Source organism: Pteropus medius, unplaced genomic scaffold (assembly GCF_902729225.1).
Source record: "Pteropus medius unplaced genomic scaffold, Ma_sr-lr_union100, whole genome shotgun sequence".
Taxonomy (NCBI): domain Eukaryota; kingdom Metazoa; phylum Chordata; class Mammalia; order Chiroptera; family Pteropodidae; genus Pteropus; species Pteropus medius.
The window spans coordinates 8,286,178-8,302,938 of record NW_024349801.1 but is presented as its reverse complement, the minus strand read 5'-3'; the positions used below and the strand labels follow the sequence as shown (position 1 = coordinate 8,302,938).

Sequence of the window (16,761 nt, the reverse complement as noted above, 5' to 3'; positions counted from 1 at the left end):
AAGCAGAAGACATGTCCTGATCCAAGGAGACAGAAAACAAGTTCTGGGAAAGACCTCACTTTCAACACAAATTTTATGAAGTGGGCATAAAACAGCAAAGAAATACTGGAGTGAAAAGCACCTCAGGCTCCACACCTCAAGTATTACAGAATGGGCACTTTGAAGTGTGTGTTCGGAAGGCCCATATGTTGTTGCACTGAGCTTCTGCCTCACTTATAATACTGGGATTATAAGCATATTTGTGCAGTGCCTTGCAAGGGCTGTCATGCTCTGTTTTCATCTGAGTAAATAATAGCCATTTATTGAGCCCTTGCTACATGTCTGAGACTGTGCAAACATTATCTTTTTAATCCTCTCCAAACCTCTTTCTGGTAGGTATTAAACTCACTTTACAGGTGAAGATTTGGAGGCTCGGAAAGTTTAATTCACCCAGGAGTGGAGTGGGGCATGGCAGGTGCTAAAGAATTATGTAGAAAAGGGCAGGGTGGATAGGAGTATTGGGTATGACCCATCCCAGATAAGGGGAACCACCTTACATACTTGCTGGAATCAGGGCAAAGGCCTATTCCAAGAACCAGCAAGCCTTGGGGCATATGGGAGGAGTCAGACAGTCTCTGAGGGGATTTACAGGAAACAATCTCTGTTGTTCCTGGATCTAGCTAGCTGGTGGTTGGCAGGGATCATGTCATAAAACAATCTTTCCTCCACACATAACAGTATGATTGAAGGAGTTGCCAGTTTGATATTTATAGTCAATAGAAAAGTGGAGCATAGATGGGAAAGATGAGGAAGAGAAATGAAGAATTTACAACTTCTCCAGATCTTAGAACTTTTCGTCTTTAAAACAGACAGTTTTGTATGTATCTGGGTATGTGTCTGTACAAGCCTATCGGGAGACATGCACACCTTGTTATGTCTATTTGATGAGCATCTCATATATAGCTCACCATAAAGAATGGTGATTGATTTTAGGATGAATAGATGATGAAATCCCTAAGGTTTTATGTATAGTTCATGTTATGTAACACTCTGTTTATAAAGGATCCTGAGTTTTGATTGTCATGGTAGTAGGGTAAGATACTGATTCAACCATCATAAAATGACATTGAAGCTCTCATCCACATAAAAGGCTGGCAGTAGTTCAGCTCCTGGGTTGATTAAATCAGCTATTTAAATATCTCATCGAGCCTGCATATTCCTCTCATCTTTCTGCTCTGTCATCTTCGGATTGTTCCTCATGGTCTCAAGGTAGCTACTAAAGTTTCAGGAGTCTTTCATAGACAATGTCCAGCAGCAGAAGAGCCCATCTCTATGTGTTTCTTTTATTAGCAAGCGGACTTTTTCTAGAAGTGTCCTAGAGACCTCTCATTTTTCACTGTCCAGACTGGGTCATGTGCACACTAAACTGTTCACTGTCAGGGGAAGTAGATCACCATTACTAAGACAAATCAGGTTTACCTTGAGGTGGTTACAGAGTCAACCTTCCCAGGAGTCGTGTGGGGAAGGGGTAGGTGCTACGTGAACAAAGTTGAGATTCTGATAGCAAGGAGGAAAGCAAGGAGCAGGCAACCTGGAGTATATGCTGCAATGGGTGTGTGAGGAGGAACAGGGTGAACTGGAGAGTATATGTGAGGGCCTTCCCCTGCATGGGGGGGCGGGGGGGAATGTGTACTTATCCACACATTTCCTCTTTTATTATCTAGATCTGTGGTTCTCAGAATTTAGAGCATAGTCTGACTATACATTGGAATCATCTGGGGGGCTTGAAATATATTGACACCTCGATCCTAGCCCAGATATATTCTGATGATGATATTCTGACTTTATCTCAGAGATATTGGGAAGAAGTCTAGGGATTCTAGCATGCAGCTAAGGTTGAGAACCACTGGTGTAGATCAACAATTCCCAATGTATCATGTAAGGAAGACTTGCCCTGACTGAGATGCTGCAGTATTAGATGCCTTGGTGAAAGAAGTTTGGGAAACATTATATACTTTGTCGCTCATGCTCATCTCATCCCAGGAAACTCACAGTACACATTTAGCTTATTAAAAGCTCTGACAATTCCCATGCTAAAGAACTTGTATAACCTTTATAATCTAGTGTTTCCCACATTTATTTGATCCAGAAACATTTTGGGGGGTTGGATTGTAACCCCTAAAGAGATACATTGAAGTTCTTCAGAATATGACCAAATATGGAAATAGGTATAGTTGCAGATGTAATTAAGATGCAGTTATAATGGAGTAAGGTGGGCCCTTAATCCAATGTAACTAGTGTCCTTAGAAGAAAAGAAACACAGAGAAAGAATACTAGGAAGAAGGCCATATGATGGCAAAGAGAGATTAGAGTGATGCATCTGCAAGCCAAGGAATGCCAAGAATTTCTGGCAAACACTAGAAGCTAAAAGAGAGGATTACTCTGCAGGGCCTTCCAAGGGAGCATGGCTCTACTGACACCTTGGTTTGGGGCTTCTATCCTCCAGAACTGTGAGACAATAAATTTCTATTGTTTTAAGCTACCTAGTTTGTGGTATTGTTTCGGCTGCCCTAGCAAACCAAAATGACATCCATTAGAATCTTTCAGACAGTTTGAGAAACTCTGAACTAGAATCATTCAAAGGCAACTCCCAACTAAGAAGATGAAATAATTAGTCTGTAGAGGACATTTTTTTCCCTCAAACTCCAGACAATATTTGTTTTATTTCTAGGAGAAAATACATTTGAACAAACAGTCTATCACAGTAGTGGCAATTGTACCTGCATATATACATACTTTATTAGTTTTTTAATTGTCAGGCTCAGTAACACATCTGTGGACACAGAAAAACATTGACTTGGAGAGATTACAGAATCACTGTTAAATTTAAGTCCGAGGCTCTTGTCTTTAACTACTCTACACATGATTGTGTGTAGGTGAAGAGCTTAAACTTGGGGCACAGCTGGTGCAGGTTGAGGATGTCGGGCCTCTGACAGCAACTCAGGCTGCTCACTACTGTTTGCAGGTTCCTGTGTTTTACATTTAATGCCTAGGAAACTGAGTATTTTCATCAGCAGTAAATTGACGATCTCTCCTTCCTCTGATAGCTGCAGAGGGAGAAAGAACCATGCTGTGTATTTAGAAACATACTCACTGGGGGCTTTTCTTTCTAATGGGAAACCATGATTTTATTGTCCAACTTGGTCTCTGCCAAAGTCACTTCATTGTTTAGAGTTGCTTTTGTGTTGGAATTCACCTCCTTCAGGGACTCCCAAGGGTGTGTGCTCCCACCTTTATCCTCAGGGGGTTGCTTCTTCCCTTCTGATGAAAATGGCAGAATCCCTCCACCACCCCCATCAGATGTGGTTTGGAATTTATGTACAAAGCCCCTTATGCTTTGCTACTGAGAATGTGAAATGGCGCAGCTGATTTGGAAAACAGTTTGGCAGTTTCTCAAAATTTAAACCAAAGTTGTCATACAACTTGTTTAAATAAATTTCTAGGCCTAAGATGGAGCCATTCCTGCCAGGAGTGCCATGTTAGCAAGCTAAAACTTAAGATAGCTTTTGTGTCCCTATAAATGCCCCCATTGACCAGAAATATCCAATCAGCCAATCCCCAAACACCAAGCCAGCCCTGCGCTCTATACGCTACAGTGGTCTCTTAAGTTCCCCTAAGGTCTAATGCTGCTCAGCCAGCTTCTTCCTAGGTCAAGGTCAATGACTGTTGAAGAATAGGCCAAAGGGATTCATTCACCTGATAGTATTTTTGCTCTTCATTGAAGGCCACTAGGATAACAGAGATAAATAGATTCAGCACCACAAATGTCATGAAAATAATGCAGGACCCAATTAAGAAGGTGCCTAGCACTGGGCTGTAGTCCAGGACCTGTCAGGAAGAAAGACAGAATCATTCCTGGGGCCCTGTATCCTTTAGGCCACCTCTTCCATTAGGCACCCTCAGAGGGAAAACTTGTCCTCAGAGCTAGGCAGAAAGATCTTTTTCTGCCTGGGGACTGACAGTATGGGCAGTGCTCTCAAGAGCTGCCAGGAGAGGGAAAGGGCTGTGCCCCTACTTCCCACTGCTGCCCTTTCCAAATATGGGCACCATTTCTGTCTAAGGCCAAGAGCATTCTCTTGCAGGGACCCCCCAGCACAGCTTTCCCCCGAGTAGCCAGTACCTGATATTCTTCTATGAGCTGGAGTTCCCAGGGTGAGTGAGTATGGGGCTGTCTGCCTGGAGGAAGGGGAACCTTTTTGTTCATAGTTATCATTTATTTGCCAGGCCATGGATGCAAGGGGTGACATCAACTGGGGAAGCACTTGAAGGGGGTGCTTTTTCTAATTTTCATAAAAGCTTGGTGCAATTGGCAATGTCCATGTCCCGCCACCCCACCCCATTACCTCTTCATAGTTAAAGATTCCTAGCTGAAGGCTGATCATCGTTTCTGCTGCATCAAAGAGGGTTTTGTAGGAACGGAGTTTCCAACCAAATAGTAAGTTTGACTGTTATGGAAAGAATCCTCATGAATAGGGAAAGAAACTATGCAACCCCCTAAAGCCTGTTGTTCGACATTAAAGTCAGTGGTCTGGGTCAGCCACATCCTTGGCCTTGCTAAGCCGTCTGTATCTACAGAGGCATGCAAGTTGGTGTGAATACACACCCAGTTTTGTATGGGAGGCATGTGCACTTCTGGGACTCAGCCACCAACCACTAGACCACTACTGTGTTCGCTCAAATGGCTACTATAAAATCAGTAATGAAACTGAGCTCTCTGAGGCTCCATCATCTTTGCTCTACGGGAGTTGGGTTGATGGACAACAGGTTTCTTCTGCCTGGACAAGGACTTCCCCCACCATATTTTCCCCTCACCACAGCACCCCCCACTTCAAAGATTTTGCCAGGGCTGTTGTGTCAGAAGGAAGCCCAGCACTCCCTGGACTCTGAGTTGGTGACTTCTAATCCCAGATGACACAGCAGTGTCCCTGAAGCCCGTGCACTAAACAGAGAGGAATGAATAAATCCACATAGATTAGGGGGTCAGCTGGGGGACTTTCAACAGAACCAGACTCCAACTTTTCAGCATATACCTTCCATCAATGCACCTCACCCCATTTCTGAGGGCAAGAGAGAAAGATAGAGTAGGGTCTGGGATGGAGTTAGAGGGGTCAGAATTTAGGTGACAGGGACAGGGAAAGCATCAGGGTTAGAGATAGAGGGGGGACTAGGATAAGATGATCTACTAGAAGGTATGGAGATCAGGGGAATAGTGTAAGGCGAGAGCCTGGATGGGACCAGAGTGAGAACTGGGAAAGCAGTTGGAGTGGGGAGTGGTCAGGATTGGGTGAAAGATCTCAGAGGAGTGGGAGCCAGGGTTATGATGGGAATCATAGACTTAGAGAAGAAGATGGGGGCATATTTAATGAAGATCAGGATGTGGCAGAGAGTCTTTCTTTCTTACATTACTTGATGATAAAAACAAGTTGATAGTTCAAATTTTTTTCAGTCACAAAAGAAATGTGATTTACAAAATGCTCTCAGTGTTAAGGGGCTGGCCCTACTAAGTTCATATGTGATGTGTAGGGCGTCAAGCATTGACATGGCCTGCAGATATGTCTATCCTTACTTCCCTGTCTCTGCCCCAGCTCAAAGACAGTAGACAATTCATCTCCACATCGCCTGACACAGAGGGAGTACTGTGCATTTCTGAGCAATTGGGATGTCAGGAGAACTGGCATATCCAGGCAGGATCTGAATATAGAAAGGAATCCTTCATTGGAGGTAGTGGCCCTCCTCACTCTTACCCAACTGAGATCTCCAGCCTTCACCATTTGGAGTGACCAGTTCATGAGCTCCCAGCTAAAAGGCCCCAGACTTAGGCAATTCACCATCTCCCATAGTTTCCCAGGGTCTTCCTAATCTTAACTCCCAGCACCCCACCACTGAGAAGCCTTTGCTTCCAAGGACACCGGCCCTGAAGGTTTTCCCAAGGAGTCACTCACCGCGATAGAGTAAGCCAGAAGCATGATAAAGATGACAATAACAAAGCCTGAAATGTCCCCCCAGGCACGGCGCAGGGCTGATGTTATCATGTTCATTTTGGGGTTCAACCTGAGCAGATGCCAAAGCTTCACAGTGGACAGGAGTACCAGGAAGGCAATGATGTAGCCAAGGGCAGCATCAGCGGCTGCTGTCTCGCTGAGACTGATCACTCTGTGGGACCAAGAAGGGAGATTGGGTCTCAGAGACCATGAGCAGGTCAGCCAGAGCTCATCTAGGCTCAGTTCGGCCCAGGATGCAGGATTAGACTTATCTCAGAGGCCATCATTTCCTGAAACAGGTCTGAAAGACAGAGCTGTCCCTATTGCTCCAGCTAGATAATGATGAGATGGTGATGATGATGATGATGGTGATGGAGGGGTGAGTGATGGAGATGAATGATGATGATGGTGAAGTGGTCATGGGGCCTCAGCAGTTAGGTCATGGAGTCATTACTTAGCAGTCTTGGTTAATGGCTGCAGAGCTGTGGAAAAATGCCAAAGGAGAAATCCTCCCAGGGTCAAGAGGATGGAGGTGAGGGAGTTCTGCGAGCCTCCCCTCCCAGTTTGGGGTCACTAACGCCATATCCTCCTCTCTGAGTGAATGCACCCACTGCCCTTACATTTGAAGGAAGGATGGAAGTACCATCCAGTTGCCCTACTGAGTGAGGGCCTCATGAACTTTAATCGCATTGTGTCATTTGACTTTCAAGACCACTAGATGAGGCAGTATTCTATCTCCATTTCACAGATAAGGACAGAGAGTTGGCTAGGGATGTAGTTAGTAGCATAACTAGTAGTGGAAGAATGACAGTTGGAATTCAGGTGTGTCTGATTCCAAAATCCAGGTTGTTCCTCCCATCCTACCCTGCCCTTCATTTCCCCCTCATGTCTTTACGCTTTAAATTCAGTCTTAATGTTGATGTGTCATTAAAAATGGGATAGATATATATCTATTGACATGGATAAGAGCAAGTTAGAGAACAAAATTATATAATCTCAAGTTTCTAAAAGCATTTCATATACATATCTAATGTCCTAGTGAAAGCCATCCTTCTACCTAATCTCCTGCCTTCCAGAATCTTCCTCCTCTTTGAGCAGACTTGGGCTGCTGGCATGGATGGTTGCTTTCTCCTTTGGCTCTTGCAGCATCATTTTCCTGCCTCTTTTAAAATACCTAACCCTTTCTCATACCATTTAATTGTTCACATATGTGGAGATAACAATGTAAGCCCTCCTTTATGATGGCAGTTAACTCTAATTAGAGCACAGTTCTCAACCTCCACTACATTAATAACCAGGGGAACATTAAAGATACTGGTGCCAGGGCTCTGTCCCCAGAAATTGGATGTGGCCTGGGTATCAGGGTTTGATCATCTCTCTGGGTGATTCTGCTGGGGAGCCAGGCCTGAGGACCACTGGATTAAAGGGGGACTATGAAGCAAATCATTTGGTCTTAAAAAGTTCTTTTAACATTCAGGATCTGACTGTGAAGTGGTTTATCTATTCCAACAAGAAAACAAAATTTACAAGTTTCTGAAGTAAACACAAAATTTGGTTATTTGATTAATCCAATTTAACTGAAGGTTTCATGTAATATCAAACTTAACCATACTAAGGTTTCTATCAAAAGTGGCAGATTTCTTTTATGCTTTCTGATACTCAAGGTAAAAAGAGAACTCTCTTGCTATAAAATTGTTTTAAAATCCATCTAAGCAAGAAACAAGTCTGTGTGGAAGTCAAGAATCAAACATATTTAGATCATTGTAAGGAATCATAAGCATGGCTAGTGTGAGGACTGTGATGGTTCAACAGTCACACTGGCTGTCAATGATCTCAGTCATGTATGACCTAAAACAAGCTCTTTCCTAGAACTCAAACTTTGTTCTCTAAGCAGGAGTCAACAGATTTTTTCTATAAAGGGCCATATTTGAGGCTTGTGGGCTAGTTTATGTGCCAAAAATTCAACTCAGTTGTAGCAGGGAAGCAGCCATTGATAATCCATAAAGGAATGAGTGAGTGAGGTAGTGTTCCAATAAAACTTTATTTACAAAAACAGATGGTGGGCTGGATTTGGTTCCTGAGTCATCTTTTGCAGAGCTCTTCAAGAGCTAAAACATCTTTAAGTTTTTAAAATAACTATTCTGCATAAGATTTAAAATCAGCTTAAATAAAAATAAAAGTATTTCTGATAATTTTTGAACTCAAAGAACTCAGTTGAGACTGAAACATTTTTATGGAAGAGGTCCTCTACAGAGGGTGGAGTTTTTGTCATATATCTGGTGTGGCAACATGGGTGTGCACACAGAAGAACTCAGTGCAGCTTCATTGAATGGATGAAACAGTCTATAGAGTGGAGATTAGGAGTGCAGCGTTCAAATCCTAGGCCTTGCATTTCCTTGCTGTATGACTTTGCACAAACAGCGTAACCTCTTTGAGTTTCTTCATCTGAAAAAGGGATGATGATAATATATCTTAGAAGTTTCAGGAAGGTTAAAGTAGATGAGATAATGCTTTTAAAGCAGTGTCTTTATGACAGTGTACACCATCCAACAATAACTCAGGAAATGCTAGCTATAGCTGTAAAATCAGTGAGTTAAGAAACAATGGTTCAAAGGGAGGATGGGGATCCTGGAGACACACAAGCTGGGTTTAAATTACGTCTCTGCCACTTTTTAGCTGTATGGCCTTGGGGAAGTCACATTACCTCTCTGAGTTTCAGGTTCTTTATTTGTAAAATGGGGTAATGATAGCATTTACCTCCACCATTCTCATGAAGATATAATGAGGTAGTGCATCTTGCCCAGCACAGAGTGGACACTTGGTTAAAGGTAGCAGTTGCAAGTTGATAGCACTAATGCTTTCAAAAACCCTGCCCAAAAGGCTGGGAGGGATCTTAACAGAATGTCACTGGGTCCTGTGTTTTGGTAAGATTTGCAAAAGATACTGTTCTATTTTGTCTTGGAGTCCTCTCCAATTGCATATGCTTCCGAACACAAACCTGAATCTAAATGATAGCTATAATTATTTCTTTGACCCTTGATCCTCTGAGGGTCAACAAGATTTTAAAAACTTCCTTTGACCCCTGAGCCACACAGAGCTGGAAGAGGCAGGGCCAATGGTGGGACCTGGGGCTGAAGCGGAGCCACTTACTCCTCCCTACGTTTCCTGTATCCCTGGATGTCCCTCTCTGCCAGGATGGTCCTCTTCACAAACACTGCCAGGGCACTCCAACTAGCCAGGATGATGGCCAGCTCCAGAAGGTTCCACTTGCTGTGGAAATAGCACCACTTCTGCTTCCAAATGAGCTTGCCCTGGGAAAAGAGCCAAAGGCTGGGGGCAGAACTGTGCCTTTTTCCCCTCCCCCGAAGGGATGACCCTCTGGGAGGGATCACCCAGGACGACCCTCTGGGAGGGTGTTACCGGATCCTTAGCGAAGCCCTGGCCCCACGTGCAGAGTCTGGGGGCCTCCCCTCAACTTTGTGTGGGCCTCTCCCCATCTGCTCCTGTCATTAATCCAAGCTGCAAGATTTGGGGGTGTGTATGAGTAAATACAGCATCTAATAAGACAAACATTTAACTCTCTGATGCAAAAAAAAGGGGGAAGGGGAAAGACAGCCTGTAACCATAGAGCATTTACTTAAGAAAACTTGTGAATTCTTTCTGTGTCTGTTTGAGATGTATGCCAATCTTTTGAAAAGCTAAACAAGCCTCTTGCCAGTTTTACAACTCAGGAATATTTTTCTCAAGGACCGGGGAGCCATCTCTTTGCAATGTAATCACCATGTAAGATAGCACGGCTGTCTCCTGGTTTCCTCAAGAGGGTAGTTGCCTAAGGTCAGGCACCTGGCTCCAAGTTGCAAAACTATCTCTTGTTGTAAACAGAGTTTATTTTATCTTTTGATAAAGGCAATTAGCAAACTCAAGTGGCCACCTCAATTACCAGGTGAATTTAGGATAGACTAGTGGAACAAATGGTGCTGTAAATCCTCTTAAGGATTAATTAGCCTTCATTTTAAGAATGTATGTGTAATGAATTGTGTCTACCTGGCCATATGCAAGGGTGAGATTTATTCCTATCTTTTCAGTCTCTTTATTGGATTGCCTGGGATGCATATCACATTCTGCCTTAATGCTTTTTCAGTAATAAAAATTGTTCTTTTAGGGGGAAAGTGGGAGTTATTGTTGAATGGCTAGTTTCACTTTTGCAAGTGAAGAAAAGTTCTGGAGATGGATGGTGGTGATGTGAATGTACTTAATGCCACTGAACTGTACATTTTCAAATGGCTAAAATGGTCAATTTTATGTTACATATATTTACGAAAATTTAAAATAAATAATTTTAAGAGGTTTTTTTTCTACCTTTATGTGGAGGTTTCCTAGATTGGCAGGAGACATTTTCAATTCTATTGCCTAACAGGTGTCACAGGTCAAAAAGAATTATCTTGTGCATGTTTTCAGTTTCCATCCTGTCCCTTTTTTTCCCTTCCACCCAAGAAAATCTTCTAGTGTCTGTTCCATTTCCCTTCCTTACCCACCCTCTTTGGCTGGTAAGAGGCTAAGTTCGTCTCTATTATAAAAGGATAGAGTGAAGGGGAGATTTTTAAAACTGTTCAAACAATTTTGAGAAAGAATTAAGGGTTTTGGAGACAGGCTTTTTGAAACAGCTGCAGGCAGTGTGAGGGCAATCGAGAGAAAAGGAATGAAGCTTCGCTGAGGGGTGGTGAATGGGCTTCTTTTGATGTTCTTAGAGAAATGCTAGGACTTAAGTTGCTATTTGATAACTTTTGGCTGTTAGGTTTGAATTGGTGATTCTCAGAGACAGTGTAGGTTCCTGATTTATGAAGCTGATGGTGTGATGTAAGGGTTGAGTGTCAAGATTAGGGGTCAGACCCTTGGGATTTAGTTCTGAACTTGGATAAACTACTTCACATCTCTGGACTTTAGCTTCCTACTCCGAAATGGAATCAATAGGACCTTTCTCCTGGTGTTGTTAAAGGAGAAAAATCCATGTAAAGTTCTTAGCATAACGCTTGCCTCAAAGAAAGCACTCAAGTATCTTTCTTACTTTAAAGTGGTTGCTGTGGTTGTTGGAGCAGGGGATGCGGGGAGGCTAAGATGCCCCTTTAAGGTATCTGGCTTCCATTTTTGGTGGAGGGAGGGGTGAGGTTACATAATGTGCTTTAGATGTATTCCCAACATCCTAAAACCATCAACATTATCAACATCTGTACCTTCGTTGTGCAACACGGTGGTAAAGGTAGCAAGGGGGTTGTTTTTTTTAATTCTCAGGGGCCATGGGTGAGAACAAAAGTGCTAAGAACCCCCACACTTTAAATTCAGAGAATCCCCGGGTATGGATAAACTCCACCTCCAGCATTTCTGGAAAGTCTCAGTTCAGCAGAAACTGGAGCCTTGTTCCCCTCCTTTCCACACCCGGAAAGGACCACCCTCTGAGTTCTTAGTTCCTCTGAGGTGCCTGACCTCAGTCCTCAGGACCAGTAGAAGGGACCCCATAAAGTTGCCAGGGCAGACAGATAAGCAGAGCCTTTCCTTCCCCCTCCTTCAGACCCCACCCCAGGGAAGAGGGAAATGGTAGAGAGGGAACAGGCATACCACCATCTCCATCCCTTGACCATGGAGCCACAAGTCCATCCCTTACCTGCACAACCATGTAGTAGAAGAGGAACAGGAGGTAGAAGACCTCTGCTGCCACCACGAAGGGGTGCCAGCCATCAGTGAAGTGATACAGTCGCAAGCTCTGCAGGTCTGCACGCGTAAAGAAGGTTCCTGGGAAGCAGAGTATGTTCCTCTCACTCCCCGGGACCCCCATCCACTCTGAGAGTCACTGCCTCTGATTGGAAGTCATCATTAGGATGACTCAAGCTCAAGCCCTTCTGAGGGCTGGTCAGGGGCAGAAAAGAAGATAAAGCTCCTTCGGGCTCACAGACAGTAGAGTGATAATGGAAGTTGATACAATGAAAACGAAATGCTTTTTCACACTTCTGAAATTTAAAACAAAACTACAAACATGTTTTTAAAAAGAAAATAATACATATATTTTTTAAAGTTTCATTTTTAAAGAGAGTTATTGAATTTCAGGCAAATTGGTTATTAGCTGAAGAGGCCTTAGGTCAGTATTTTCAAGAAATTATGATTAGCATTAAGAGAAGGTGGAAGATAGGAGAATGAGGAAAAATAGAATAGGATGCAAAATATCAGAGTGTATCAAATGTAGTTAAAGGAAATACTACTTTTGAAGTTTTTGTCTCTGTGTGTGTATTTGTGTGTGTGTTGGATTATGATGTAAAATGTACTTTACACTGTAGATTGAGGTACAAGTTTTAGATATTGTTATCAGATCATCCACTCCCCAGCCCCTCACTGCTTTAACCCCAATCCCCACCCCATCCCCATATAGGGAGTGGGAAGGTCAGGGTTATGAATTGCCTTCAGACTCCAACTGGGTTTTAGGATAACTTGGGAAACAAGGCTAGAGAGAAGGGGTAGGGGCAGTAGGAATAAGGCTGGAGCAGGCCTGAAACCTTGCTTTTGGGTGTCCAGGGAGAACCAAGACTGACTTCCCTAATTTCCCAAACAACCATTTGCCCTAGAACTCTGGCCCTGGGGCAGCTGGACCCCAGCCCAGAGGGTGGGGAGGGGTGTTTTTCTTCCAGAATACTGCAGATGGGTTTACAGACAAGTGCCCACCCAGAGCGCTGGTCTCCAGGGTCAGAGTGATGATGCAGAACAGGTTGACATTGGCGTTGTAGACAGTGAATTCCACAAACACAGCTCTGGTCAAGCTGTCCAGCCAGGTGTTGTCAAAGAGATACTGGAGAATTCTGTGGGAAGAAGGGCATTTAGGACTCTTTGTATCGGAAGTGGCTCCTTGTCCCCTTAGCCAGGAGGAAGCCAGGGCTTCCTGTTGAAAAACTTCTCTCTCTGCCTCTGTTCAGCTCCCTGGGCCACAGGGCCTTGGGGCTGGCTGCTCCTGGGAGTGGTCACAGTTTCCCATCCCATGGTGCAACATCTTGGTACCTATGGTCTCCTGGCCTTTAGAGCAGAGGTTCTCAAAGTGGGGTCCCCAGACCAGCAGCATTGGCATTATCTGGAAACTTGTCATCCATGCAGATTCTCAGGCCCTGCCCTGCTCTCCTCAATCAGAAACACCGGGAGTGGGGCCTGGCAATTTATTCTTTGATGAGCATTCCAGGGGATTTTGATGCTATTTAAAGTTTGAGGGCCATGGTGTTAGAGAAGCCACATAAAATATCAGAGGCTTTGGCAAACAGCAGCTGCAACTGCTGAGGTCCCTCTTGGGCTGACAACTCACAAGAGACCAGTTCTTAGAGATCTGCTTGCTGGTGTGGTGGAAAGAGTATATACCGGAGGGACCTGGTTTCAAATCCTGCCTTGTGAGCAAGCTAATAACTTCTCCAGGCCTCGGTTTCCTCAGCTACAGTGGTGTTAACAGCAGCGCCTCAGGATTTGCTGGGTGAAGAGTGGGGACGTCAGAATAAAAGGTGGTGTGTGTGTGTGTGTGTGTGTGTGTGTGTAGTAATGATAGCTGTTATTACTTAGAGCAATAATAATGGGCCATTTTAAAATATGCCCTGTTCCCATGGCTCTGCAACCTGCTTGGTATATTGAGCAGGTGGAGAATATCAGTTATTCCAAGTGGCAGGAAAAGACCTTGTTCTGAAATAGACTATTTCTATCCTGTCCTTAACCCCAGGGGACCCTTGTCAGTTGTTCTCTTGGGAGTTTGTTTTTTAGGCCGGGTCAGGGCCCTGCCATCATAAACAACCTCAGTGTTACAATAATACATTGGCAGAGACTGGAGTTCACATGATCTAACTTGCCTGGCGCTACACAGCTAACAAGAGCAGTGCCAGGATTTCAAACCCAGGGCTCTCTGACTCTAGAGTGTGCTGGGGGAGCAGTCTGCATGGGCTCTGAGTGTCCCTGTGCTGGATGTTCCAGAAATGCCAGGTCCTGGCCAGGCTTCATTTAGGTCATGTCTCAGAGCTGTGTTTGCAGCAGGCAACCTTGAGGAGTGAGGCGGAATCTTCCTTTGGACAGTCTTCTGCCACTATAAAACCAGTGAAGGCTTCCTCTTTGGTCCTACAATGCACTGCACATGCAAGTATCTATCATGGCCCTTGATGGGGAACTGACTCACACTTTTGTGAAGCTCTGCTACTGCTTTTACTGTTATAAAGTCCTCTGTCTCTAACCCAGGAATCTCATGTCTTCTGCCAATATCCATCAAATGGTAACAGGCCGGCTCATTAGCTACAGGTAGGGTAAGCCTCAGAAACTGCATGATTCTTGGTAAGGTTAAGCTTTAACCACTTCTTACTTGCCTGGTGGGCAGTTTTTTTGCCTGGTGAGTGTGAGCATCCTATCCCTGCACTGGCTCTAGCAGAGGCCACCAGACTGAGATCACCTGGCTAAGAATGCTGAAGAGGGACTTCTCTTCCAACTCTGAGACTGTAGTTTCCAGGGGCCTGAAAATATGACCTGAATGATTCTAAATCCCCCATAATGACATGAATGAGCTTGGCTCAGCTTTGTTTTGAAGCCTGCACTAGTCAATCAGATCTGGACTCTAGCAAATGTCTTTCCTTTGCTGTATATGAATCAAGTCAGCCTTACCTTGATGCGCTTTGGTGATTAGTCCCCAAGGGAACTACATAACCTCCTCCCTGGTACACAGTGAGTTTGCCCCAGATGGGATACCCTCGGCGCTGGCTCTGGCTCTGGTACTGCCAAGCCTGGGAGAAGCCATTGCTGCTATTGAGGTTGGAGGCATTCCAGCCTTCTCCATAGTCTGACAGATCTTCAACATCCAGGGAATATGGTGCATGGCACCTGTTGAGAGAAGTCTGCAGCTGTGGGGCAAGAAGGCAGGAGCTTTCCCGGACTCTCACTTGGCGAACTTGGGCGCTGCCAACCAGCTTGGAATTCCCATCAGTGATGAAGCCTGAAGATCAGAAATAGATGGTTAAATCTAGCAAGCTAATCACCTTCACACATTCCAAGCTCCCTGGCCTGGGTGTTAATGTGAATTTCTTCTGTGTATGCATTGTAGAGATAGCTAAGAGGAGTTCATGGCCAACCATAGGCTACATTCATCACTGTCTCCCCACCCTAGACCTGGTTTACTTCCTGCATAATTTCTCTTAGAGAATGGCACTTCCACCACCAAGTCACCAACTTGGAAACCATCTGTGCCCTTTCCCTCAATACCCACATCCTAATGGTCAACAAGGTCATCAATTCTACCTCTTTGATGGTGTCTACATCTATTCCCATCTCTCCATCACCCTCATCTCTGTATCAGCCCTATTACTTATCCCCAGCATACTAACTTACCCACCTTCTACTCCAACTTCCATGTTTCCAGAATGATTCTTCTGAAAGTTTGATTATACTACAAATTTGATTATGTTACTCCCTCATGTAGAAACCATCAATAGCTCCTCATTTCCTTGAGCATAAAATACAACTTTCATGATTGGACCTCCATTTCTCTCCTCTGCTTTGCTTCTCACTGGTAGTGAACTTCTACCCACACTGGAGCCACACTCAATACTTTGTAGTTCCAAGAACATGCCATGGTGTTTCAGGCTTATCTTTTTTCATGTCCCTCTGCCTGATACACTGTTCCTGCCTAGCTGATTCATACTCAGCTATTCTCATTTAGGAAGTTCTCCACTCTGCATCAAAGGAGGAGTAGGGCCCCTGCACACACAGTCTTCTGAGGGTCTCTCTATTAAAGCATATGGTTCTATGATTATTGGTTCTCTATGAGGCTGATGTTGACAGTGACCCACACCTGTTCCTAGAAAGAAAGGTGCATCAGGGGGCTGACACACATTCCAGGGCAGGGGGACAGTACCTGAGTGATGACTGTATAGGTTGCTTATGAGGGTGGTGTTGGCCCATGTGAAGAATTCCTGGAAGCTCAGGATGGCTGAAAAGCCTTGGGTGAAGCTATGCTGGAGGTGTCTGTTGAAGTGGTAGGCGCTGGGGTCCCTCTGCCCATAGGCCACCAGCAGCAGCATCCACAGGAAACCCAGGTATGCTGTGAAAGGAGGCACAGCCCCTGGTTAGGCTGGGTCCCTAACTTCCACAAGCCCATGGCAAGAAATGGAATGGCACATGGGCTCAGAACTGTCGATGTCTTGTAGATGAACTACTTGGCCCTCTAGTAACAATGGAATTGATCCTTATAGAGGCAGCAGAAAGGAGCAGAGTTCACAGACCATGAGCCTCCTGCCTAGGTTCAAATCCTGGCTCTGCTACTTCCTATCCATGTGCTCTTTGCAAGTGACTTAATCTCTCTGTACCTCACTCTCCTCATGTGTAAAAGGGAGATAATAATTTTATTACACAGTTATGATGAGGAAGTCAACAAGTTAATATTTACAAAGTACTTAAAATAGTGCCTGCACAGAGTTCATGCTATGTAAGTGTTTCTTAAATAATTTTTTTTTAATGGGGCATCTGCCATGTTGTAATGTGGAGGATGGAGCAGTGAAGATGACAGATGTGTTCCGTGCCCTCATGGAGCTCACCTGTCTTGTAGGAGATAGGTGAGTGTGATGTAAGGATCTAAAAGATACAAAGATTTAGTTTAGGAGGCCAGAATTAGTGTCCTACTGAACCAGAATCTCCGGGTCATAGCCTGGGAATCTGCATTCTGGAAACCCCTTCCCAGGATGACTTCTCAGGG

The 16,761-nt window shown here is 44.4% G+C and overlaps 1 protein-coding gene and 1 long non-coding RNA gene across 2 annotated transcripts in view; one reads left to right on the top strand and one right to left on the bottom strand.

Annotated features, from left to right (window-relative positions):
- LOC120622980 (uncharacterized) overlaps positions 1 to 16,761 on the top strand; it is a 101,857-nt gene that overhangs the window by 15,698 nt on the left and 69,398 nt on the right. The window lies entirely within an intron of this gene.
- LOC120622979 (polycystin-1-like protein 2) overlaps positions 2,804 to 16,761 on the bottom strand; it is an 83,625-nt gene continuing 69,667 nt past the window's right edge. The window contains exons 35-43 of the mRNA XM_039888823.1: positions 15,925 to 16,110; positions 14,679 to 15,006; positions 12,729 to 12,862; positions 11,680 to 11,807; positions 9,171 to 9,331; positions 5,982 to 6,192; positions 4,383 to 4,484; positions 3,736 to 3,867; positions 2,804 to 3,086 (exon numbers count right to left, since the gene is read on the bottom strand). Coding sequence (XP_039744757.1) covers positions 2,925 to 3,086; positions 3,736 to 3,867; positions 4,383 to 4,484; positions 5,982 to 6,192; positions 9,171 to 9,331; positions 11,680 to 11,807; positions 12,729 to 12,862; positions 14,679 to 15,006; positions 15,925 to 16,110 — 1,544 coding nt within the window. The 3' untranslated portion in view covers positions 2,804 to 2,924. The remainder of the gene's footprint in view (positions 3,087 to 3,735; positions 3,868 to 4,382; positions 4,485 to 5,981; positions 6,193 to 9,170; positions 9,332 to 11,679; positions 11,808 to 12,728; positions 12,863 to 14,678; positions 15,007 to 15,924; positions 16,111 to 16,761) is intronic.